This window comes from Odocoileus virginianus, chromosome 17, assembly GCF_023699985.2.
Source record: "Odocoileus virginianus isolate 20LAN1187 ecotype Illinois chromosome 17, Ovbor_1.2, whole genome shotgun sequence".
NCBI lineage: Eukaryota > Metazoa > Chordata > Mammalia > Artiodactyla > Cervidae > Odocoileus > Odocoileus virginianus.
In genome coordinates, this window is record NC_069690.1 from 39,721,177 (window position 1) to 39,748,240 (window position 27,064).

The 27,064-nt window shown below is 38.3% G+C and overlaps 1 protein-coding gene across 11 annotated transcripts in view; it reads left to right on the top strand.

Moving 5' to 3' along the window:
- The window catches only part of BRCA1 (BRCA1 DNA repair associated), a 70,154-nt gene that overhangs the window by 983 nt on the left and 42,107 nt on the right, over positions 1 to 27,064 (top strand). For 5 of the 11 annotated variants that reach the window (XM_020886528.2, XM_070479446.1, XM_020886530.2 and 2 more), the window contains exons 2-11: positions 815 to 925; positions 6,145 to 6,198; positions 14,013 to 14,090; positions 15,056 to 15,144; positions 17,230 to 17,369; positions 18,420 to 18,525; positions 20,820 to 20,865; positions 21,880 to 21,956; positions 22,873 to 26,286; positions 26,662 to 26,750. In XM_020886528.2, the coding sequence (XP_020742187.2) occupies positions 846 to 925; positions 6,145 to 6,198; positions 14,013 to 14,090; positions 15,056 to 15,144; positions 17,230 to 17,369; positions 18,420 to 18,525; positions 20,820 to 20,865; positions 21,880 to 21,956; positions 22,873 to 26,286; positions 26,662 to 26,750 (4,173 nt within the window). In that variant the 5' untranslated portion in view covers positions 815 to 845. Of the gene's footprint in view, positions 1 to 814; positions 926 to 6,144; positions 6,199 to 14,012; positions 14,091 to 15,055; positions 15,145 to 17,229; positions 17,370 to 18,419; positions 18,526 to 20,819; positions 20,866 to 21,879; positions 21,957 to 22,872; positions 26,287 to 26,661; positions 26,751 to 27,064 lie in introns of those variants that run through there. The other 6 variants (XM_070479448.1, XM_070479450.1, XM_020886529.2 and 3 more) reach the window with 4 other exon arrangements.

The window sequence follows — 27,064 nt, forward strand, 5'->3', positions numbered from 1 at the left end:
AAACAGGTGTGGGGAGAGCCGGGGAGAGGTGACTCCTGAAGGCGAGCAAGACGGATGTTATTTATCGGGTGGGGGGCGGGCGGAAGGTGGAACCTGAGAAGCCTAAGACGTTGAATCTGGGGAAGTCGTGGGGAGAGGGGCTGTTTGTGTGTCACGGGATCAGGGGGAGGTGCAGATGATAAGGGCGGGGGCAGGGTGTGTCCTTGGGGGACTCCTGAGGGGGACAACATGGTATAAAAAAAGACGAGCTGGTATATTTGAGAAAGGGACCCTGAGGGAAAACGGGGGCAGGAATGTATCTGAGAAGAGGAGGAGAAAGGACTTTGTACGAGGCCGAGCGCTTAAGAGCTGGATTCTTGTGGGTTTCTGTGAAGGAGCCAGAAGGAAGTAGAAGGAGGAGCCTCCGTAGGCCCAGATGCTGCTGGTACCGATGTGCCTGAGAATCCTGAGTGTAGGCCAGTAGGAAAATCTGGGGAAGGACAGGGATAGGAGCGTTGGTTGGTGTTGATTTCTATTTTAAGGGCGAGAAAGAAAACAACTGTGACGATTGGAGAAATAGGAGGGTACCACCACTCACCCAGTCAGTCATCCCACTGTGGCTTTCCCTTTCTTGGAGAACGAAAAAAATCAAAAGGAAATGGTTGGAGGCTAGATATGCACAAACAGAATTGAAATGGTCTTAATTACACAAAACGTTTAGAATTTTTTAAAAAATAAGGCTTTGGTTATTAGTTCTATGGTCTGATTCTAAAGCATTCCAATGTTAAATATCACTTAATGAAACTAAACTGCTGTTTATATAACCCTTTTAAAGTGATTTATGTAGTTCATTGGAACAGGAAGAAATGGATTTATCTGTGGATCATGTTGAGGAAGTACAAAATGTCCTTAATGCTATGCAGAAAATCTTAGAGTGTCCAATATGGTAAGTTGAAAGTTTATTAATTTGAAATTCTTCTTGTATATCCACTATATCCTATGCAAATGAATGGAATTGACCTTAAGATGGTAAGGAGAAAAAAATTGTTATGTCTGTTAAGATTAAGCTATTAAAGTGCTCAGGCCTGGTGCACTGGGAAGACCCAGAGGGATCGGGTGGAGAGGGAGGTGGGAGGGGGGACCGGGATGGGGAATACATGTAAATCCATGGCTAATTCATTTCAATGTATGACAAAAACCACTGCAATGATGTAAAGTAATTAACCTCCAAGTAATAAAAATAAATGGAAAAAAAAAAAGAAAAATGTCAAAAAAATAAAAAAGAAAGTGGAAGCTAACAACAACAAAAAAAGATTAAGCTATTAAAGTTGCTGCTTTTCTTAGCTGAAGACCTTTAAGAATATAGGAAATTTCTCCATTTTCTCCACTCGGGCTCTCCCTTTCCCTTTCTGTCACCTCAGCACACACAGCTCCCTGTCTTGAATGTCCACAAATTGTCTTGATTGGTTCTATCAATGTAGAACCAGGGATCTGGTTTAGCTTAAGTGATATTTGGACTTTTTCATCCAGCTCCATAACCAGCTTGAGCACTTGGAATGGACTTAATTGATAATGGGAAAATAAAATCACGAATGCTTGATGTCAGTGAGTGGCTATGTCCTGGGAGAACTTTTGGCTGAAATTAGCCCTAAATGAGAATACTACAAGTCCTCAAAACCTTTAGCAAGTTTCTTTGACTTTTGTACCTCTTTATTTATTTAACAATTTTTATTTTTTACATAATTTTTAAAGATTGCTCTCCATTTATAGTTATTACGAAAGATCGGCTATATTCCCCATGTTATATTGGTTTGACCAAAAACTTCATTCAGTTTTCCTGTAGGATGGTATAGAAAAACACAAACTTTTTGGCCATCCCAATGTAATACATCCTTGTAGTCTGTCTTACACCTCTCACCCCCCCAATCCTGTCGTGCCCCTCCCCAGTGTTAGACATTATGAGTGAACCTTTGTTTTTCTTCATCTACAATATAAGGAGGGGACTAGAATTCTAAAGGCTTATAATTTACATACAGTGAAATGCAGAAAACATAAGTGTACAATTCTTTGACTTTGGGTAAGTGTATGTATCTTTGTAACCCAGTCAAGGTATGGAACATTTTTTTCAACCCCAGAAAGGTATCTTGTGTGGGTTCAGGAGCTCTTAACTTACTGACCCTCCATGACCCTTGGAGGCCTATAGATAGAGCTATATTCCTATATAGTTTCTTCTTTTTTTTTTTCCCCTATATAGTTTCTTAATGTAATTTTATATTTTGTATTTTATATATTTAAAGACATTACTGTGAGAATGGGGTTCATGAGCTTTTATCAGCTGCCGAGAGGGGTCAATGGTACAACAAAGGTTATGAACCACAGGCTAAACTATCTCAATGGTATCTCTTAAATCTATTACATAAATTAAAATAAATCTACAAAATAAATTAAAAACCATGCCTCAGAATTTCTTGGTGAAAAGCCAGAAAGGAAATTTAGAAAGTTTACGGACTACCCTCTCTCCTCTTATTCTCTGGTCATTCTGTCCTCTTCACTGATCTTCAAACATTCTCCTGTGTCTGAGCTTTTTTGCTTGCTGCTCCCTCTGCCTACAACGAACGTTCTTCCCCTGGTAATTGCATGGCTCACAAATCTTGATGGAAATACCATCTTTCAAAGAGGCAGACAGTGTTAATTTGAAATTGAAACATTCCCACCCCCAACATACTCCTTATCCCCCTTTCCTCCATAATGCTTAATTTTTTCATAACTCATTACTACCTGACATTCTGTATAATTTATCCTTTTTCTCAACCCCCACAGAATATAAACTCTGGGCAGAGGTTTTTGTTTTATTTACTTGATATCATCAGTAGTTAGAACAGCATTTGGGACATAATAGCCACTCAGTCAACATTTGCTGAAGGTGTTAATAAACTAAATAGGTTCTTTGATATAGTTGAGTTTTTTAATATGGTCATAGTGGTGAATATTATTCAAAAAATAATCTGGAAAGTTGCACCTTTCCTTTGTGCTTCATGAAAGTTTTTCATATTTGGAGTCAAGAAAATAATATGAAATAAAATGCAAGTTGTGTTTTCAGAGAGAAACAAGATTTATAAGTAACCTACCTTCTGCTTTCCTGTCCCTCAGCATTTCAGCTCAACAAGAACCCAAGCTGAATGAGCTTTACAGCCAAATTTATGAACCATCAGAGCCAGGGAAGCAGGAAATGACAATTGGGGAAAAATTGCTTTTGAAACAGCATAAGACTTACTCATGATAATTACAAAGAGTGATCAAAAAGTCCTTAATAATATGGCATTTGGGTCCATTTACTTTACATTTCCGTGAGACCCAGTCATAATAGTATGTAATATTCTTTCTCATTCTGGCAAATTAATCCATCAATTAAAAATCTCAGATAAAGTAAAAATTAAAGACGTGAGAATGGAAGTTAATGTTAAATTTTATTTTCAGTCAATTATTGTGTATTTTCCAGCTCCTTTTTTATTTTTTCAATCTGTTTTCTATTAGACATAGACATGAGTTTTTAAAACTATTCTTGGTTATTGTTAAACCTTAAACTCATTTAAGTGGGGCATTCTAGGATGGGAATCATATTTAGTTCATTTTTTTTTTTTAAACATTGCCCAGAACTACAATTTTCAGCTATGTTTTAATAAATGATTCCTGATTGTGACTGGAAACAGTATTACTTATGTTAGCTGTAGGGTAGGTTTCCATCTTCTTTGAGGTCTCAGGCTGAAATTTCTTCTGCCGGCCTCTGAGTCACTATTGGCATTTATTTCTGATAATTGGTATTTCTTTCTAACTTTTTACATGAATATATAAATTATTTGACTTTCAGAAGAGTTTGCTAAAGTGTGTATCCTAGTGGGTGGTATGGTTGTATTTTGAACCTAACCTAGCTGCTTTTTCCAATCATTTACCATGTTGGAAGCTCAAGTTGTAATTAGTAATTTACATTTAAAATGTAGAAGTAGGCCTAAAATATTTCCAGGTTTGAAGAGTGTTTAAAAAATTTGAATCACTTTTATAGTAAACATTTACTCTCATCATGACCTAGAAGAAAACATTAAAAGTTTTTTTCTTTCATTCCCATTCTCCAGGCTTTTCCTTCAACAGTCATTACCTTTTTACATATTGGAATTTTCATCTTTTCAAAGTTTGTGTTTACAGTATGTTTGTATAGCTTAGTTTTTAATTACCATACTGAAATATAATTATTTCAAAATTGAGTCAGTGGTGAGAATGAAAGCCATCTGGTATCATAGCTAAATCCAATTTCTCTTTTACTGAGAATTTCTTTCGCTATCTAGCCTATCTGAGGAATAATGATTTGGTAACAAATCAGAGTTCTCTTTGTCCAGTTGTTTTTCTTCTTAAAATCACATTCAGTCCTAGTAATAATACTAACATTGGTACAGATCATCTCAGGTTGTAAACATTTTCCCAAGTAGCATTTACTTTTGTTCTCACAGTAGCCTTAAGAGACTGGTAGAGTGGGTGACCGAGGAGGAAACTGAGGTTCAGGTAGAGTGGTTGGCCTGAGATTGCTCTGCTAATAAAGAGAATTGCAGTAGAAACCCAGTCTTCTGACTTACTCTTGTATTTTTCATTTCATTGCCCTATGCTGCGTCACAAACCCCATGATTGTAGGAGTTATGTTACCGAACCCGTCACAAGAGACTGTTGTCCCCCAGCTTTTCTTGTCATCCCTTTCTAAAATGTTAAATATTTAACAAGCCACATTCCTGTCACACAGGTTATCTGTTCTTTGATGCCTTTATTGAACTTTACCAAAAATCAGTTTCTGAAGCTCTCATTCAGAATAAACACCAGAGACTTAAAACAGCCTGTAGGTCCCTCCCTACTCAGGTTCCCAGCTACCTCTCTGACCTCTTCCATTAGTATCTCCCCCTTAATCATTCCATCCTGGCCCCTGGCCCACTCGCTGTCCTTCAAAAACCCTGGGCATGGTCCTGCTCAGAGACTTTCTTCTCTGCTCTCCCTGCTGAAATGTTCTTCCAACCTTTGCACAACTGGTTTCCTCACATTGCTCAGCTGTCCACCAGTGTCACCCTTTCATGAGACCTTTTTTGACCACCTTGTGTATACACCCCTCCCCCCAACACACTGCACCCCCTTTCCCCTTATCCTGGTTTATTTTTCTTTTTAGCACTGTTCCCATATATCTTTGTTTCTCAACCAACTATCTACCACAGCTAGAATGTAAGTTCTATGAGGGCAGTCTTTATTTTGTTTGCTGTTGTATTTCTATCTCCGGGAGCAGTACTTGCACATAGGAGGAACACAATAAATACTTAATAAATTGTTAAATGAATTAATCTCAGGAGCGCCTTGAAATCTTGTGGTTAGATGGGCAGGGATGGGAATTTGGATGATATATGTTCTTTTCTGGAGACTGTATTTTACTAAGTTTATTGTTTTCTGAATTTTCTTCAGTGAGTGTTTTTTACACTGTTCTTACAAAGTAATCACAAACCAAACATTATGTACCTCCTGCAGTGATGTAATAAAAGTACACAGAACCATTTGTAAAGTGTTCTTGCCAAAAATTGAACCCGGTTTTGATCAAGCCTCATTTACAGGAAGTGGAGATTAGAGGGACAAGTTAAACCATATTATAGCGTTATAATCAGCAAAATTCAGAATCTGGGAAATTCTACAGGTCAAATGACCTAGTTTTTAAAATAAATGACAAGGAAGGAAAAGAGAAGTATATAGATTAAAAGAAACTTGAGGTGTATCCACCAAATGCAGGATGTGTATCTTGTTTGGATCCTGATTTAAATGGATGTAATGATTAAATTTTTATGAGACAGTGAAGGAAATTGGAACATTAGTTGTATATTAGATGATAAGGAAATTATTTTTTAGGAGTAATAACAGTTTCATGTTTATAGTAAAAAAGCCCTTATCTGTTTTTTGGCCGCGCTGCACGGCTTGTGGAATCTTACCTAGTTCCCGACCAAGAATCAAACCCACGTCCCCTGCATTGGAAGCGCGGAGTCTTAACCACTGGATCTCCAGGGTTAATGTACCCCAGAATACACTTATTTTTAAATGAATTATTGACCTTTGTTTATTTTCTCCCCCCACCCCCACCCCCCACCTTTCTAGTCTGGAATTGATCAGAGAGCCTGTCTCTACAAAGTGTGACCACATATTTTGCAAGTAAGTTTGAATGTTTTATGTGGCTCCATCATTAGCTTTTGTACTTATTCTTCATAATACAGAAAACAACTACTGAAGCTTTAGCTTCTTCAGTTATGTGGAAAAGAATTGTAGGTTGCTTGTAGCCATAGTTTGAAATAAAATATTGGCACATTTATCTAGTGGGATATGAAATCATTTTGAAGAGCTGTTTGTTTTTTGTATCCAAGGGTGGAAGCAGATTGCAGGCAATTGTGAAATTAGCAAATTGTGTTTCAACTGTCCCAGTTTTCTCTTTTCTGTTCATTTCTGGATGTCCTTCTGCTCTCTGACCTCTAAGGTTCAGTGTTTGCCTGCTTCATAATCCTTGTGAAAATAGAGAATCTGATATCAGTTTGTATTTAGGCTGAAATTCATTCATACCAGTGATTCAAGTTGTATTTTTAAGGATCTTCTCCTTTGGAGTGGATGTTTCCTTTTTTTTAAACCAGTTGGGGTTTTTTTTTTTTTTCCTTGTAGTTATTTATTTGTTTTGGCTGCACTGGGTCTTTGTTGCTGCACTTTGTGCTTTCTCTATTGCAGTGAATGGGGGCTACTCTCTAGTTACCATGTGCAGGCTTCTCATTGCAGTGGCTTTTCTTGTTTTGGAGCATGGGCTGTAGGATGCGCAGGCTCAGTAATTGTGGCACACAGGCTAAGTTGCCCTGTGACATGTGGAATCTTACCAGACCAGGGATTGAACTGGTGTCTTCTGCATTGATAGGCGAATTCTTATCCACTGGGATACCAGGGAAGTCCATGAATATGTTTCTTGGATAGAAGAATTTTGGAAAAGTTTGGTAGGTAATTTTGTAGAACAAAGGTTTTCTCCTTTCCCTGATGTTAAGCTATGATTGAGACTTGCCCTGAATGCCAGTTGTTTTTAAGTATTTTTCTCCATTTTAATTGAAAGGGAAAGCTATGTCCATGGTAATGAGTCTACTAGCATAAAAGGTTATATGATGCAAAGTATTCTTCACTCCTACCTCAACACCCCTGCCTCCCCCTCCATCCCTGGTGGGGGTGGGGGGTGGGGGGGGGGAGAGATTATCAATTTCTTGAGTATCCCAAAAGAAATTTTCAAATTCAAGAGTTTGTAACTTAGGACTCCTGAATAGTTTTCTTGAATTTCCTAGAATTATATTGAATTTTAAGTTCAATTATATTAAAAACTATGGGCCTGTGCAATTTTCTGGTAAGACAGTTCATAATTTTCATCAGCTTGGAATATTACGATAACCTAAAAAATCCTGAAAAACTTCTGATTTAAGAATAATGAGATGAGAGGGAGATTCAAGAGGGAGGTGACATATGTATACCTATGACCGATTCGTGTTGATGTATGGCGGAAACCAACACAATATTGTAAAGCAATTATCCTTCAACTAAAAATAAATAAATTAAGAAAAAAAATTTATTGGAATAAAAGGATAACAAGGACTAGCTGAAACTGGAGGAAACTTGTTCCCTTTGGAGGACTATCCTCTGAGCACAAGGCTGCCAGCTGGCCAGCCCCTTCCTTCCTCTGAATCTTACTTTCTTCTTGCTGTTTAGCTGTCCCAGGAAGGATCCAGAAGCCATTTCAATGGCCTCTCATCCCTTTCCCAGGACAACCCACTGGCCTAACTCTCTTCCCAGCAGTTTCCTTCTCATTCCTCAGGCCTGTCTCCTGGTCAGGTGCCAAGGCAGCAAGGCTTTATCTCTGCTTCAAGAATTTTTAGTTTTGTGGCCTCTAAAGGGAAGCTTCTCAAACCATCTGTGGTATAGGGGCAGTTTTTTTGTAGATCAATTTTTTTTTTTAAGAAGCTTTGTTTTTCTAATTTTGGGGGGCTGTGCTGGGTCTTCATTGCTGTGCTCAGGCTTTCTCTAGTTGTAGCGAGCAGGGACTACTCTCTGGCTGTGGTACATGGGCTTCTCGTGGTGGCTTCTCTTGTTTCGGTGGGTGGGTTTCAGTAGTTGTGGGATACCAGTTTAGTTGCCCTGTGGCATGTGGCATCTTCCTGGACCAGGGATCAAACTCATATCCCCTTCATTGGCAGGCAGAGTCTTAACTATTGGATCACCAGGGAAATGTGATCAATACTTCAACATTTTAAAGTCCCAGTATTTAAAAGGTTACACACACCAAAATAAGTAAAGAAAAGAAAAGGTTACAGAGAGCTGAAGACTAACCTTTTAAATGCTGGGACTTTCACTGTTGTTTGACAAGAATCTTTCTGAAATATCCTGTATGCTTTCCTATCACATGGAATAATGAATGCACAGTATTATAGTGTGTAAAGAAGAGATTAAATTATGAATATTCTTTTTTTTGAGAGCTTGTGGAAAAAGGCAGTTTTACAGGTGGAGGAAGCAATATGAGCAGAGGTATGAAGAGAAGAAAGAATACGTGCTGGAAAAAGAAACTAACTTTTTCTATGTATAGAGGAGCTGTACTAGAAGAGAAAGGAGCCCTCAGAGGGGAGATACTTGCAAAACAGAGAAGGTACAAGAAGAGACAGAAGGGATTGAAATAGAAAAGGGATGCAAGAAAGAGAAATGTTATGAATAGTAATGAAGGAAAAGGAAATTAATCCTGTAGAAAGATTTTGAGATAGAAGTAGGGGTGGTTGAGGTAGTTGAGCTCAGTGAAGTTGGAGGTGAAGACATCTGTTGAGACTGAGAAGGTTAAATAAAGTTGGTAACTAGAGAAGTGTGAAAAAGACTTGCAGTTCTTAATATGGAGGATATGACAAGCAGAAAAGGCAGCCATATTTTAAGTCTGAATAACACCTTGATCTATATGAAAAGAAAGCTCAGAAAAATACCCCGAGCATTAATTGGATTTTCTGAGGGTGGGCTCTAATTGCTAACAATAAAGCAGCTTTGTTGACCAAGTAAGCCGGTAGATCTGAAGTCTTTCCTGAGATATATAAAAGGTACAGTAGTAGCAGTTTAGAAAATGTTAGGTCATTCCTGCATTAGCTTGTGGTTTTCTAAACAACAGATGAAATATATAGTACTTTTTGAAAGATCTAGACCACATTGTCCAAAGGGATATAATCTGAGCCATAAATCTAACTTAAATTTTCTTATAGCCACATTACTAAGAGATTTTTTTTTTTTTTTTTTTTTTTTGCTGTGCCAAGGCATGTGGTATCTTAGTTCCCAGACCAGGGATGGAACTTAGTTCCCCCTGCAGGGGACGTGTGGAGCCTTAACCACTGGACCACTAGAAAAGTCCCTACTAAAAGGTTTTTTTTTTTAAGGTGGAATTAACCATAGTTATATATTTTTAATCCAGTTATGACTAAAATTTTATCATTTCAAAGTATAAAAATGTTAGTGAGATAATTGACATTCTTTTTTTGAGGTAAGTCTCTGAAAGCCTGTGTTTTTCCATATTTAACATACATCTTAGTTCAGACTGGCCACATTTCAAGTGCTCAGTAGCCACATGTGGCAGGTGTGTTGGATAACACAGCTCTAGAAAATTGACTGCTCAAAGTGGGACTCATGGCTCTGCAGCAACCACATCACATGGGAACTTCCTAAAATCTCAGCCTTACCCCAAACCTACTGAACCAGAATGTGCATTTGAACAAGATCCCTAGGAGATTCTTATGTACATTAAAGTTGAAGAAGCAGTGTTCTGAAATAGTGACCTTTCTAGACACTTATTTTGAGGATGGTATTAATAAGAGAGACTAGAACAAGGATGGTTGAGATTGAAAGACCAGAAAGACCAAGTAAAGCTAGTCTTCTGAGGAGATCCAGATAAGTGGTAAGTCAGTGTCAGGGAGGTTTCATGGCCAGATACATTAGATCATGATATCAGGGAATTCTCGAAGAAGGCAGTGGCACCCCACTCCAGTATTCTTGTCTGGAAAATCCTGTGGACAGAGGAGCCTGGTAGGCTGCAGTCCATGGGGTTGCTAAGAGTCAGACACTACTGGGTGACTTCACTTTCACTTTTCACTTTCATGCTTTGGAGAAGGAAATGGCAACCCACTCCAGTATTCTTGCCTGGAGGATCCCAGGGACGGGGGAGCCTGGTGGGCTGCCATCTATGGGGTCGCACAGAGTCGGACACGACTGAAGCGACTTAGCAGCAGCATAAGGGAATTCTGGAGTGTAGCAATAGGTTGGGATGTCAGAGGGCCAGAAGTAGGCAAGAGATGGATAATCTAACAAGTAGATGATCATAGTCTTGCAGGAGTCTAGCAGCAGAATTGAGAAGTTCAGGGTGGCAGTTACAAAGGAAGAAAAGCAACAGCGATCCAGCCACGGGAGGTTGAGGGTTAGCAGTAGGATTCTCATCCCGAGGAGACAAAGAGCCTTGACCCAAAACTGTGATACTCGGGAAGGAAGTCAGGCAGAATCTCCCAAATGATGAACTCAAGATAGCTTCTTAATTGTTGGAACTAAAGTACAAACCAGAGGTTTGATCAAGAAAAAAGAGCCTTAATTACCCAAACTGACAAGTTTTGGTGGGACCAGCAATGTAAGTGGATGCTGAGATGCTAAGCCATGGAGCTATCAGGATCTTTATTTCCTCTATCAAGGGACCATATTAAGTCCATTATCTTAGCTCTGTTGACAGTAATTCAGGGCACCCAGTATAACTGAACGTAGCCAAGACTCAGCTTGCCTTTATTTTGCCTAGACTTAAAACTATAAATTCTTTACTTCCTGCCAGGATAGACTTGGACAAGCAACTCAAAATTAGATGAGTTTTAATAACTTGTTAAACTGTTCAGTGTACAGATGTGCTCAAAAATAAGTACTCTGAAAAGTCCCTCAAATTAGTTTTGTGGCACTGTGATTTTACTGTTCTCCATCAGCTTTTTCTTACAAAGCTGAAGCTGCCCTTTGGAAAACATAACTACATTTGTTTTAAAAAATGTATTGCCTTTACTTAAACATTGGGCTTTAGAAACCCAAGAAGCCCGAAACTTGTCTCAGACCTTTTCATTGAGAACCTTGTGTAGAACTTATGTGTTCTCATTTAATCAGTGTATCACATAGATTCCCCAGAGCTCTAAAATAGAGTTTAATAAATTCATCTGAGCCCTGAAAGACATGTCAGTGTTCTGTTGATCTGTCAGTGTTTTCCTTACCTCAGTCTTTTCCAATCATGTACAAGTTCATTTTCTCTTTTGAGTTTAGTTAATAACTTTTATGCATCTGTCCTTTTCCTAGCGTAAAGAAAGGTTGCAACCCATATCTTGGTTGATTTCTACATATCTGCTTCTCCTGTGTTATTTGTGTAATTGTGTACAGGCTCCATCATCTACAGCTTAGCTTATCATCCTATAGCTTCCCTACTGTATTCTGCAGTCTTGTGTTTAGAGCATGACCTCCCTACCTCTACTCTGAACTGTTGAATTGTGCCACTTGCCAGTGCGATGCTTTGATGCCTCCTAGAGCCAGTATGGTAGAGTGCAGGTAGTGTTTGCATCTTCTCGAGGAGTGGTAGCTTCGATTTTGTGGCTCTTTTTTTTTTTTTTTTAAATTAAAAAGTTTATTTTTTGGCTACACCACACCAACATATATGATCTTAGTTCCTCCACTGGACCTCCAGGGAAGTCCCTGTTTTGGCTCTTTAAATGGACTTTTGATACAAAGCAGCTAGCTTTTTGACACCCCCATTTCCTAACCTATATGTTGTCAAGTGCAATATGGTTGTTCAAGCATCTATATAGGTGTAGAGGTGTAGAAGGACCCCTGGTACTCCTTGACCAAACCTACCTATGTTTACTTTCTCTGGTGGAAAAGCCATGGGCTTTGCTATTGCAATACATTTAAATTCTAGATCCAATATCACCTTTACCACTTACTTGATTACTGTGTGATCTGGGACAAATCTCTACTGTAAAATGAAGATACTTCAGGGTTATGTTGACAGAGCAATGCATGTTAAAGGACATGGCCAGTAAAAAGTGCTTCTCTAAGTGTGCTGGCTCACCATTCCCACTGCCTTTTCAGTTCCCATAATCTTTTCTTTCCTGGTATCTTCTCTCTAATCCCTTCCCTACTCACCTCCCCCGCCATAATATCATGTCCTTTATAATGGCAGGGGTTTTATTTTCCTTTTCACTGAATTTCTTGCATCTAGAATGAAACCTAACTTATTAAATATTGGTTGTATGTGTGAATCACTGCTTTTAATAATAATCACCACAGCTACTTCTACTGCTCTCTTCCCTTTTCTCTGTACTCTGTTTTGAGTCTTTTGTCTTTTTTCCTAAGGGAATGTTGATCTTTATGGACACCACCAGCCAATGGGAGCAGTACTTTACTTTATTAAGGAAGCTGACTCTGAACACATTGCATATGATCATCAAAGTCTTCTTAGCCATATTCAGTGTCTGAGACAACCAAAACAGTTGTTCTAGACCCCAAGCCATTCTAAAAGCCCGAGTGAGCCTGCTTCGTTCTTAGATGTTTGGTGAACAACTTGGTTCAACAAGTGTCTGGCTCAACAGACACTCTGTTGGGCCTTGTAAATATAAAAATGAGCATGTTTTCTTCCTGCTTTGAGGTTTTTTTTAAAAAAAACATGTCTTATTGAGATATAATTTACATGCTAAAGTGTACAATTCAGTTTTTTGTTTTGTCTGTTTTTAAAAATATTTATTTATTTGGCTATATCGGGTCTTAGTTGCAGTGAGAGGGCTTCTCTCTAGTTGTGGTGCTTGGGCTCAGTTGCCCCATGGCATGTGGGATCATCTTGGACCAGGGATCGAACCCATGTCCCCTGCATTGGCAAGCAGATTCGCAACCATTAAACCACCAGAGAAGTCGCTTTTCATGTGCTTAGAGATCATTTGTTTATCTTTGGAGAAAATGGCTCTTCAAATCCTTTGCCCATTTTTAAATTGGGTTACGTCTCTTTTTTTTATTGAGTTTTAAGAGTTCTTCATATATTCTGGATACAAGTCCCTTATCAAATATATGATTAACAAATATTTTCTCTCGTTCTGTGAATTGTCCTGTTAGTTTTTTCATGGTATTATGAAAAGCACAAAAATTTTAAGTTTGATATTCCTGTTTTTTTCTTTGGTTGCTTGTGCTTTTGCCATTTCTTTATTTAAGAAATCATTGCTTAACCCATGGTCACAAACATTTACACTTTAGTTCTTGTATTTAGTTCTGTGACCCATTTTATTTTATTTTTTTTCTGTGACTCGTTTTAAGTTAATTTTTCTGTATTGTGTGAGGTAGGAATCTATGTTTCTTTTTGCATGTGATATTTAGTTCTCCGAGTACTATTAAGATTATTCTTTTTCCATTTAATTGTCTTGGTGCTGTTGTTGAAAATCACTTGAACATAGATGTATGACTTATACTTTCATTCTGTTCTATCTATGTGTTTATCTGTCTTTTTGCTAGTACCATACTGTCTTGATTACTATAACTTTTGTATTGGGGTACTAAGTTTTTTAACTAATTATAATAATTTTACCTGAAGTACTTAACCATTTACATCTGATTATGCAGCCTGAAATACTTATGAGTATATCATTAAATATGCTATATTAACTTTTGATAAGTTTTATTTGATCATAACAGAAAGACATGGATATAAGTTCGGTTTTCATAGATTATTGCTTATGTAGTTTGGTTTTCTTCGTATGCAGCATCTAAAAACAATTAAAGAAAGCCACCTGTTGTAATTCATCTGCCATTACCTTTAAAATGGCTCTTAAGGGCAGTTGAGAGATTATTTTCTCATTGTTATTTGCTATTTTGAATATTCTCTCTGCAAAAAAAAGAATGTAACTTGAGTTCTTTTTATTTGTTACAATTTATAGATTTTGTATGCTGAAACTTCTCAACCAGAAGAAAGGGCCTTCACAGTGTCCTTTGTGTAAGAATGATATAACCAAAAGGTATATAATTTTGGTAGTTGATGGGAGGTTAGAAGTGACAACATCAGGAAAAAGTAAAAATTCCTTAATAATATAGTTGGTGTTCCTATCAAACCACTCATCAGTAGAAAAATATATAAAAGGATGTTTAGCTGACATGGCAAATTATTTTCAAAATCATTTTTCTGAGAGTTTTATATTACATCTGCCTTGTACAGTTATTTGCAATTCATTGCCCTTTTCTAATCCTTCTGAATGATATAAGAACTTACAGTCTTATCTAATATAGGACTGTACCACCCTTCCCCCATTATCTTAATTCTGATTTTATTTTTCTTTCTTGCACTTATTTCTACTTAATTTTTTACACACAAACACAGTGGATTTATATATTGTGTGTCCCTCTGGCCAGGATGTAAGTTCTGTTATGGCACTGGCTTTGTCTATCTTGGTCAACACTGTTTATCCAATGTTTGGCACATGGTAGTCACTCAGATTTAAATGAATAAATAAATTATATTGTCCTACAACTTTCCTAAACCCAAATCTCTCTTTGGACATTGATAACTATTTGTGATTTCAAAATAGTGTGATCATCATTTGGCAGAAATCCCTGAGAGCTAAAAGTGGGGGTTTGGGTGGATAGGATTCAGATGTTAAGAATACTAAATTCTGTATGCAGTGGATTTATATCTACTGTTGATTCAAAGTACTATTATTTTAGATAGCTATAGGCTTTTGATAAGCTTGAATGGCAAAAAATACATGTATATAAAAACAATACTGCTCTATGGTTTATTCTGCTGTCAATGATATTTTGATTATAGTGTAATGTCACTTAATAGCTCTGTTCTTATCATATAGTTGTTGTTTTTTTTTTAAATGTTGCTGCATCTTTTTTTATTTCTTTAATGTCTTTTCTTATTTTAGTGTCCTTAAGTTGATAATCTCTTGCTAAGTTTGTCTTTCAATCAATTTACTTTCAGAAGCCTACAAGAAAGTACAAGATTTAGTCAACTTGTTGAAGAGCTGTTGAAGATCATTCATGCTTTTGAGCTTGACACAGGATTGCAGTGTAAGTATTGCATAACCCCAGGTACCAATGCTCAGTTCAGTTCAGTTCAGTTCAGTCCCTCAGTCGTGTCCGACTCTGCGACCCCATGGACTGCAGCATGCCAGGCCTCCCTGTCCATCACCAACTCCTGGAGTCTACCCAAACCCATGTCCATTGAGTCGGTGATGCCATCCAACCAGCTCATCCTTTGTCGTCCCCTTCTCCTCCTGCCCTCAATCTTTCCCAGCATCAGGGTCTTTGCAAATGAGTCAGCTCTTCGCATCAGGTGGCCAAAGTATTGGAGTTTCAGCTTCAACATCAGTCCTTCCAATGAACACCCAAGACTGATCTCCTTTAGAATGGACTGGTTGGATCTCCTTGCAGTCCAAGGTACTCTCCAAGAGTCTTCTCCAACACCATAGTTCAAAGCATCAATACTTCGGTGCTCAGCTTTCTTTATGGTCCGACTCTCACATCCACACATGACTACTGGAAAAACCAGAGCTTTGACTACATGGACCTTTGTTGGAAAAGTAATGTCTCTGCTTTTTAATATGCTGCCTAGGTTGGTCATAACTCCTTCCAAGGAGTAAGCATCTTTTAATTTCATGGCTGCAGTCACCATCTGCAGTGATTTTGGAGCCCAAAAAATAAAGTCTCTCACTGTTTCCCCATCTATTTGCCATGAAGTGATGGGACCAGATGCCGTGATCTCAGCTTTCTGAATGTTGAGTTTTAAGCCAGCTTTTTCACTCTCCTCTTTCACTTTCATCAAGAGGCTCTTTATTTCTTCTTCACTTTCTGCCATAAGGGTGGTGTCATCTGCTTATCTGAGGTTATTGATATTTCTCCCAGCAATCTTGATTCCAGCTTGTGCTTCCTCCAGCCCAGCATTTCTCATGATGTACTCTGCATATAAGTTAAATAAGCAGGGTGACAATATACAGCCTTGATGTATTCCTTTTCCTATTTGAACCAGTCTGTTGTTCCATGTCCAGTTGTAACTTGCTTCCTGACCTGCATACAGGTTTCTCAAGAGGCAGGTCAGGTGATCTGGTATTCCCATCTCCTTCAGAATTTTCCACAGTTTATTGTGATCCACACAGTCAAAGGCTTTGGCATAGTCAATAAAGCAGAAATAGATGTTTTTCTGGAACCCTCTTGCTTTTTTGATGATCCAGCAGATACTGGCAATTTGATCTCTGGTTCCTCTGGCTTTTCTAAAACCAGCTTGAACATCTGGAAGTTCACGGTTCATGTATTGCTAAAGCCTGGCTTGGAGAATGTTGAGCATTACTTCACTAGCATGTGAGATAAGTGCAATTGTGTGGTAGTTTGAGCATTCTTTGGGATTGCCTTTCTTAGGGATTGGAATGAAAACTGACCTATTCCAGTCCTGTGGCCACTGCTGAGTTTTCCAAATTTGCTGATATATTGAGTGCAGCACTTTCACAGCATCCTCTTTCAGGATTTGAAATAGCTCAACTGGAATTCCATCACCTCCACTAGCTTTGTTCGTAGTGATGCTTCCTAAGGCCCACTTGACTTCACGTTCCAGGATGTCTGGCTCTAGGTGAATGTGAGTGATCATACCATCATGATTATCTGGGTCATGAAGATCTTTTTTGTACAGTTCTGTGTATTCTTGCCACCAATGCTCAAGGGGCCATCTATTAAAATGGAAGTTTGTGCAGTTATTTTATATGAATAGATGATAAGACCAGACTTTTTGGCCTAGGTTAATTTTAACTACCTGTAATCTTTTTTTTTTAATATATATATATATATTTTTTTTTTTTAATATATTTTTTAAAAAATTTTATTTATTTATTTTTGGCTGCGCTGGGTTTTTGTTGCTGTGCGGGCTTTTCTTTAGCTGCAGTAAGCAAGGGCTGCTCTCCAGTTGCTCACTGCGGTGGCTTCTTTTGTTGTGGAGCACAGGCTCAATAGTTGTGGCACACGGGCTTAGATGCTCCGTGACATGGGATCTTCCTGGATCAGGGATCTCCTGCATCGGCAGGCGGATTCTTTACCACTGAGCCACCAGGGAACCCAATACATTTTTTTCCTAACTGCAAAAGTAGTGTTTCTCTTTGTAACTCACAGTTGCAAACAGCTATAACTTTTCGAGAAAGGAAAATAAGTCTCCTGAGCATCTGAAGGAGGAAGTTTCTATCATCCAAAGTATGGGCTACCGGAACCGGGCCAAAAGACTTTGGCAGAGTGAACCTGAAAATCCTACCTTGGTAAGGCCACTTTTGTGTGTTCTGATAATAACTCTTTATTGAGTATGTGAATTAGTGAATGTGCTGGATGCTTTTGGATTTATATAAAGTCAGTAAACAAGGGAAGATGGTCAATTAAGTGTCTGAACAAGAGTTAGAGGAGTTGAGAGAAGGTCCCTGGTTTTAGTGCTTTATCCATTCTGATGCTTGTCTAAGATAGCCACAAGGACACTGATGGTTTTCAGCTTGCTAGTTTTTGTTTTATTATTATTATTTCCTAGTTTTAAAAATAACTGTCTTATGGCAAGTCTCCAGACATGAAGAAGTATCTTCTATTTTATTTCCTCTGAAAAGTTGCCTGGGGGGAAAAAAAAAAATCAGTTTTTAACACTTGAAAATTGCTTCAACTTAAGTGTAATTGTCAAAGAAAATACAGAGATTTGCTCTGTTGTTACTCATATGTGAATGAATAATGAGGATCTTAAAAATAATAGTTCTCATAGTACCAGCATTCACTTCTCAGTAGATGTTGAAGGGCTCAAAAAGAAGGAAAGCTTCATCAGAGTAATGTTGGGTATTGAAATATTCTTTCCTGTACTAAATATTCTTAAGCTTGCTGGATTTTATTATTTTCATTTATCCTTTTAAAAAATTTACTTTATCTTAAAAAAAATTTTACTCTATCTTAGTTATCACCTCTGTTATCAGATGTGATTAGAAGTGTGTAATAAATCAATCTCATTCCCTTTCTACACTATAATATAAAGTATTAGTTTAAAATATGCTTTCCCCATAAGAAAAAGAGAATGAAAAGAAAAAATATGCTTTCCTTATCCTTAAAAAAATTACACAGGTGATACACACTTAAGTATAGAAAAATCTAGAACAACTGAGAGAGGGAGAAAGTATTCAAACTACGCAAGACTCGTACATCTTGTTTGTGTAGTTTGCCAAGTGTTTTTTCGAGGTTAGCTCATTGACAACTGTCTGTTTTGTCCAGAGCTTTGAGTTTCTCTTATGGAAAAAAATGCACAGAACTGGCTAACGATTTGTTGATCATTTACTGCTTAGCAGGAAACCAGTCTTACTGTCGAACTCTCTAACCTTGGAATTGTGAGATCTCTGAGGACAAAGCAGCAGATACAATCTCAGAATAAGTCCGTCTACATTGAATTGGGTAAGAGTCTCAGATTTTGTAAGTTTAGAATAATAGTTGCTGGATTCCTTGTCTAAGAGTTTTACTAAAAACCTTGGTCACAATTTATGCAATGGCAGGGAGCCCTGGAAAGTAAGAATAAAATAATTTTACTAGCCTTATGATGTGTGATAAATAATGTAGAAAGATGCAGGTCTCGCTTTAAAGCACCTTACTTTATAAAGAGAACAAAAGGAAGGATATGTGGTTTTAAGTATGTGTAAACACACTTTGGAAAGATGGACAGTAGGGCTAAGAAAGAACATGCTGGGTGGGCTATAGCATTTGGAAGGGTCTAAGATTAATTATACTAGACTAGAAAGACTTATCTAGACATTATCAACTACACCAAAATCTTTGACTGTGTGGATCACAACAAACTGGAAAATTCTTAGAGATGGGAATACCAAACCACCTCATCTGCCTCCTGAGAAATTTGTATGCAGGTCAAGAAGCAACAGTTAGAACTGGACATGGAACTACAGACTGGTTCCAAATCGGGAAAGGAGTACATCAAGGCTGTATATTGTCACCCTGCTTATTTAACTTAAATGCAGAGTACATCATGCAAAATGCTGAGCTGGATGACTCACAAGCTGGAATCAAGATTGCCAGGAGAAATATCAATATGCACCCTTATGGCAGAAAGGAAAGAAGAACTAAAGAGCCTCTTGATAGTGAAAGAGGAGAGTGAAAAAGTTGGCTTAAAACTCAACATTCAAAAAGCTGAGATCATGGCATCTGGTCCCATCACTTCATGGCAAATAGATGGGGAGACAGTGGAAACAGTGAGAGACTTTATTTTCTTGGGCTCCAAAATCACTGCAGATGGTGACTGCAGCCATAAAATTAAAAGCTGCTTACTCCTGGAAGAAAAGCTATGACCAACCTAGATAGCATATTAAGAAACAGAGACATTACTTTGTCAACAAAGGTCCATGTAGTCAAAGCTCTGGTTTTTCCAGTAGTCATGTATGGATGTGAGAGTTGGACCGTAAAGAAAACTGAGTGCTGAAGAATTGATGTTTTTGAACTGTGGTGTTGGAAAAGACTCTTGAGAATTCCTTGGACTGCAGGGAGATCCAACCAGTCAATCCTAAAGGAAATCAGTCCTGAATATTCATTGGATGGACTGATGCTGAAGCTGAAGCTCCAATACTTTGGCCACCAGATGCGAAGAACTGACTCATTTGCAAAGACCCTGATGCTGGGAAAGATTGAAGAAAGAGGAGAAGGGGATGACAGAGGGTGAGATGGTTGGATGGCATCACCAACTCAATGGACATGAGTTTGAGTAAGCTCCGGGAGTTGATGATGGACAGGGAGGCCTGGTGTGCTGCAGTCCATGGGGTCGCAAAGAGTTGGACACAACTGAGTGACTGAACTGAAAATGAACTGAAAATTAATTATAATAGACTAGAAAGACTTCAGAAAAGCTGAACTCAATTCAAACAGGTCTCTCTATGCTTTATCCTGTAGAATATATTTATAATTGGAAAGAATGGCCCTCCTTTGGGCTCCCAGGCACCACCATATGTTTGCCATAGCACTTAGCAGATTCTTTAGAAATTTCTTGTATGTCTTTTCCCATTTTAAGATCATAAGTTCCTAGACTACAGATGTTGCCTCATAAAAATAATTATAATAGACAATGTTTAGGAACACTTACTGTAGTCCAGGCACTGGGGTGTTTTACTTGTGTGACTCACATAGGATGTATGACAAACCTGAGGTGGTTCCTACTCTTATTCAATTTTATAGATGAGGCAATTTAAGGCACAGAGAGGTCAAGAAATTCTGCCAGGGTCATAAAGCTAGTAAGTGACAGAGCCACAATTCACACCTGGGAATTCTGACTTCAGAACCTGAACTTGTAACCACAGTTCTGTATTGCCTGACATGTATCATTGTTCCTGCCCTGTGGTGTATGTGTGCTAAGTCACTTTAGTTGTGTCCAACTGTTTGTGACCCCATGGACTGTAACCCGCCAGGCTCCTCTGTCCATGGGATTCTCCAGGCAAGAATACTGGAGTGGGTTGCCATGCCCTCTTCCAGGAGATGATCTTGACTCAGGGATCTAACCCGCATCATCTCCTGCATTGGTGGGTGTGTTCTTTACCACTAGCAACACCTAGGAAGCCCTGCCTTGTACTGGTTGCTCAGTAAATATTCCTTGAAAATATGTTTTGCAACAAGTATAGTTTTTTGAGTTAACGCTTTCAATAAAAATCCTTTTATTGATTTCTTATTTGGGGGTCTTTGGGGAATTTTTTTAGGATCTGATTCTTCTGAAGACACAGTTAATAAGGCCAGTTATTTCAGGTGAGTCAAAGAGAGCCTTTTTCTATGAAGCTGGCATTTTCGTATTTAGTTAATATTAAGGATTGATATTTCTTTTTTTTTTTTATATTTCTTTAGGTTAGAATCATGGCATTGGAATAAACCTTAAAGATCATCTACTTTAACCTCCTTTTTTTATAGCTGAGAAATACCCTTTTTGTTTGGTTGGTTTCTTAGTAAAGCATTTGAAAGAGTTTAAAGTAACAGTAGAACTCTGCACAGACTTGCTTTCAGCAGATGGCTGTGCTCTGGCTTAGTTCCTTGTGTACAACAGTGTTGACTCAGTGGTGATTGTGGCTGCTGAAAACATTACTCAGTTTTCAATTTTTTCCTTCCACTGTTCCTTAATTCTGTCTGTAACTCAGACTTTGTCTACATCAATTAAACATAATTTGCAAGCAGCCGCAAAATGGATTACTTGTTAAATTGCTTTCCTTAGGAATTATTGCATGACCCTAAGATCTGTGATGGCTTGTCTGAACTATGATAATGTCACTGTCAATGAGATTTTGTTTGCAAGTAACATTTTCCTGATCTCCCGATTGGGAGAAAATGGTTTTTAGCTTGAAAAAAAGCCCAGAAGGCCGTGTTGCAAAGTAATATGTTCTTTGCATTCTAGTGGAATGTCTGTTCCATCCCAGTGCTCCCTTTGTTTAGGTAACTGTGCTTGTGTTTTCATTAATACACACTTTAGGTTTTGTTGGTTTTTTTCTTTACTATCTTTTAATGATTATTCAACTGTCATTTAACTTTTGGTTCTTATTTGTATGTCCATAAAGCAATGTTTTATACTCCTGCTCTGATTTTTGTGTTCTGTCTTTGACCATTTCATTTTGACTAAAAGTTGCCAAAGGAGAGTACTGATTTCAGAAAGTGAGTCAAATCAATCAGCTTATCACAACGCTACCTAGCGGAGCTAAAATACTTGATTGTTTGACAACCCTGTGCACATATAAACTACTCTTTTTCACTAAGGCTTGTGTCTTTTCCCTATAGTGTGGGAGACCATGAATTGTTAGAAATCACCCCTCAAGGAGCCAAGGCAGAGACCAATTTGAATCCTGCAAAAAAGGGTAATGGCAAGTCTTCTAACTCAACAGACACTAAAGAGAGAATAGGTAGATACAGTACTGTAATTGGAGTATTTTGAAGAACCATTCGGAACATTTTTATAATTTACAATATCTCTTGGCAGAGTTAGAATATGGTGCTTTATCAGATGTCACAGTACAGCCTGATCTGTTTGAATGGCACTAGACCAGTGTGGTTATACTAGTACCCTATGTGATTGGTGGTTGCCTTTTTACTTTCAATTGCTGTTTGTATTTCATATTTTGCTTACTAGTACTCAGATACAGGGAGTATGAGTCTGAAGATAGAATGTTATATGTCTGATGCCCAAACTGCTATTTTTTTTAATTGAAATATAGTTGATTTACAATGTTGTGTTGATTTCTGCTGCACAGCAAAGTGATTCAGTTATAGATATATAAAATACACATTCTTTTTTTTTCCACATTCTTTTCTATTATGGTTTATCACAGGATATTGAATATAATTCCCTGTGCTATACATTAAGACCTTATTATTTATTTATTCTATATATGCTAGTTTGTATCTACTAACTACAAACTCCCCCTCCATCCCTCTTCCAACTCCCTTCCTGCTTAGCAACCACTTGTCTGTTCTCTGTGTCTGTGAGTCTCAAACTGCTTTTAATTCACTGTTAGAGGTTAGGGAAATAGAAGGTGTGATTTATGAGTAGGGAGAATTCTGAAATTAAACTTTTAATTATTTTGAGCAGAAATAATGAGAATCTAGACAAATAGGAATTAAGCAAAAGAGTATGAGCTATATCTTCAGTATACTTGGTAGTCTGAAATTAGCCAGTTTCTTCATTACCCTCCAACCAAGTTACTAAGTTGTATTAAGTACATATTGTTTTCATAATAATTCAGTTTTTAAGCACCTTGTTGTTGTTTTTTCCAGCTGCTTGTGAGTTTTCTGAGAAGGACATAACAAATGCTGAACATCATCAATTCAGTATTAAAGATCTGATCACCACCCAGAAGCATGCAACTGAGACGCATCCAGAAAAGTATCAGGGTATTTCAGTTTCAAACTTTCACGTGGAGCCATGTGGCACAGATGCTCATGCCAGCTCATTACAGCATGAGAACAGCAGTTTATTACTCACTGAAAACAGACTGAATGTAGAAAAGGCTGAATTCTGTAATAAAAGCAAACAGTCTGTCTTAGTAAAGAGCCAACAGAGCAGATGGGCTGAGAGTAAGGGCACATGTAAGGATAGGCAGGTTCTCAGCACTGGGGAAAAGATAGTTCTGAATGCCGATCCCCTGTACAGAAGAAAAGAACTGCGTAAGCAGAAACCTGCATGCCCTGACAGTCCTAGAGATTCCCAAGATGTTCCTTGGGCAACCCTGAATAATAGCATACAGAAAGTTAATGAATGGTTTTCCAGAAGTGATGAAATATTAACTTCTGATGACTCATGCAATGGTGGGTCTGAATCAAATAATGAAGTAGCTGGTGCAGTGGAAATTCCAAATAAAGTTGATGGATATTCAGGTTCTTCAGAGAAAATCGACTTAAAGGCCAGTGATCCTCATGGTGTTTTAATACATGAAAGAATCCACTCTAAACCAGTAGAGAGTAATATTGAAGATAAAATATTTGGGAAAACCTATCGGAGGAAGTCAAGTCTCCCTAACTTCAGCCACGTAGCTGAAGATCTAATTATAGGCGCATTTACTGTAGAACCTCAGAAAGAGCAGCCCCTCACAAATAAACTAAAGTGTAAAAGGAGAGGTGCATCAGGCCTTCAGCCTGAGGATTTTATCAAGAAAGTCGATTTGACAATTGTTCCAAAGACTCCTGTAAAGATGACTGAGGGAACTGACCAAACAGAGCAGAAAGGTCATGGGATGACTATTACTAGTGATGGTCATGAGAATAAAACAAAACATGATTATGTTCAGAAAGAGCAAAACGCTAACCCAACAGAATCATTGGAAAAAGAATCTGTTTTCAGAGCTAAGGCTGAACCTATAAGCATCAATATAAGCAATATGGAACTAGACTTGAATATCCACAGTTCAAAAGCACCTAAGAATAGGCTGAAGAGGAAGTCCTCTACCAGGAAAATTCCTGAACTTGAACTAGTAGTCAGTAGAAACCCAAGTCCACCTAATCATATTGAGCTACCAATTGATAGCTGTTCTAGCAGTGAAGAGATGAAGAAAAAACATTCTAGCCAAATGCCAGTCAGGCAGGGCCAAAAGCTTCAACTCATGGGAGATAAAGAACCTATAGCTGGAGCCAAGAAGAGTAACAAAGCGTATGAACAAATAAATAAAAGACTTGCTAGTGATGCCTTTCCAGAACTAAATTTAGCAAACACACCTGGTTATTTTACTAACTGTTCTAGTTCTAATAAACTTGAAGAGTTTGTTCATCCTAGCCTTCAAAGAGAGGAGAATCTAGGAACAATTCAAGTGTCAAATAGTACCAAAGATCCCAAAGATCTGATATTAAGAGGAGGAAAAGCTTTGCAAATTGAAAGATCTGTAGAGAGTACCAATATTTCCTTGGTTCCTGATACTGATTATAGCACTCAGGATAGTATCTCATTACTGGAAGCTAACACCCCAGAGAAGGCAAAGACTGCACCAAATCCTTGTGTGAGTCTGTGTGCAGCAATCGAAAACCCCAAGGAACTTATCCATGGGGATTTTAAAGGTACCAAAAATGACACAGAGCGCTTTCAGGATCTACTGGGACATGACGTTAACTGCGTCATTCAGGAGACAAGTGGAGAAATGGAAGACAGTGAACTTGATACACAGTATTTGCAGAATACGTTCAAGGTTTCAAAGCGTCAGACATTTGCTCTGTTTTCAAATCCAGGAAATCCGCAAAAGGAATGTACCACAGTCTTTGCCCACTCGGGGTCCTTAAGGGATCAAAGTCCAAGAGACCCCCTCAAATGCAGGCAAAAAGAAGATAGTCGGGGAAAGAATGAGTCTAAAAGCCAGCATGTGCAGGCCATTTGTACAACAGTGCACTTTCCTGTGGCTGGTCAGAAAGACAGGACGCTGGGTGACGATGCCAAATGTAGTGCAAAAGAAGTAACTAAGCTTTGTCAGTCATCACAGTTGAGAGGCCACAAAACTGAACTTGTTTTTGCAAATAAACATGGGATTTCAGAAAAAACATTTCTTATACCATTACTTTCTCCCATCAAGTCATCTGTTAAAACCATATGTAAGAAAAGCCCATCAGAGAAGTTTGAGGAACCTCTAATGTCACCTGAAAGAACGCGGGGAAGTGAGAGCATCATTCAAAGTGCAGTGAGCACAATCAGCGAAAATAACATTCAAGAAAACACTTTTAAAGAAGTCAGCTCAAGCAGTGTTAATGAAGTAGGTTCCAGTACTAATGAAGTAGGCTCTAGTATTAATGAAGTAGGTTCCAGTGGTGAAAACATTCAAGCAGAACCAGGTAGAAACAGAGAACCTAAATTAAGAGCTTTACTCAGATTAGGTCTTACGCAGCCTGAAGTCTATAAGCAAAGTCTTCCTGTAAGTAACTGTCACCATCCTGAAATAAAAAGGCAAGGAGTAAATGAGGACATGCTTCAGGCTGTTAAGGCAGACTTATCCCCATGTCTAATTTCAGATAATCTCGAACAACCTATGGGAAGCTGTCATGCTTCTCAGGTTTGTTCTGAGACACCTGACAACTTGTTAGATGATGATGAAATAAAAGAAAATAGCCACTTAGCTGAAAGTGACATTAAGGAAAGATCTGCTGTTTTTAGTGAAAGTGTCCAAAAAGGAGAATTCAGAGGGAGCCCTGGCCCTTTCACCCATACCCATTTGACTCAGGATCACCAAAGAGGGGCTGGAAAACTGGAGTCAGAAGAGATTGTGTCTAGTGAGGATGAAGAGCTTCCCTGCTTCCAACAATTATTGTTTGGTAAAGTAACCAATACGCTCTCTCCATCTACCGGACGTAACACTGTTGCCACTGAGGGTCTGTCTAAGGAAACAGAGGAGAACCTAGAATCATTGAAGAGTGGCTTAAATGACCGCAGTGGCCAGGTAACATCAGCCAAGGTGTCCCAGGAACATCACCTTAATGAGGAAGCGAGATGTTCTAGTAGCTTATTTTCCTCACAGTGCAGTGCAATGGAAGACTTGACCACTAATACAAACACCCAGGATCCTTTCTTGATGTTTGAGCATCCTTCCAAACAAGTGTATCAGTGTGAAAGCGAGGAATTTCTGAGTGACAAGGAATTGGTTTCAGATGATGAAGAAAGGGAAACCGGCTTGGAAGAAGATAGTTGCCAAGAAGAGCAGAGTGTGGATTCGGACTTAGGTATTGGAACCAAGTTTTTGTGTTTGCCCCCGTCTGTTTTGTAGAAATGAGCTAAATAAATGTCTGTGCCTTTGGGGGAGCACATTTTACAGTTTCCAAGCACCGTGAAAGTAACTATTTCTTAAACTTTAAACATGTTCCTCCCAGGGTGCTTTTCCTTTAAAAAGTCCATTACCCAGCTAGAACCTTTTTTCTATTTGAATGAGATTTAATGCCCTAATTACTGGCAGACTTACATCTGGTTTTCATTATGATTTCTTAGAGGAAATCCATCTGGGTGTCCCCAAAGAGTATAATCATTTTGTGTGACATGAAAGTGAATTTTGTCCTGCCATCTTTTTTTACATCTGAATCTATTTTTTATTATCATTTAAGATGAAGCAGCATCCAACCATGTGAGTGAAACAAGCCTCTCTGAAGACTGTGTGGGGCTGTCTTCTCAGAGTGATATCTTAACCACTCAGGTAAAAAGCGCAAGGGGATGTATGTACAGTGTTCTTTGCATTCACTGCTATGTCTCCTGCCTTACGTTTGCTTCCATCATCCCTTAGAATTAATGGTATAACAGATGTGTGTGGGATCTAGTCTCTTCAAATTGAATTGTAAATACCCAGATGGGATACATGCTACCTTCTGTCGCACACACACACACACACGCACACACACTCCTACCAGTTTGTTCACGGCAGAACATTAAATACTGAACTTAATGAGAAAGTGAAACCTTCAAAACTCATTTGCCCTATAGCAAAAATGTATGTGAAAGCACTACTGTATC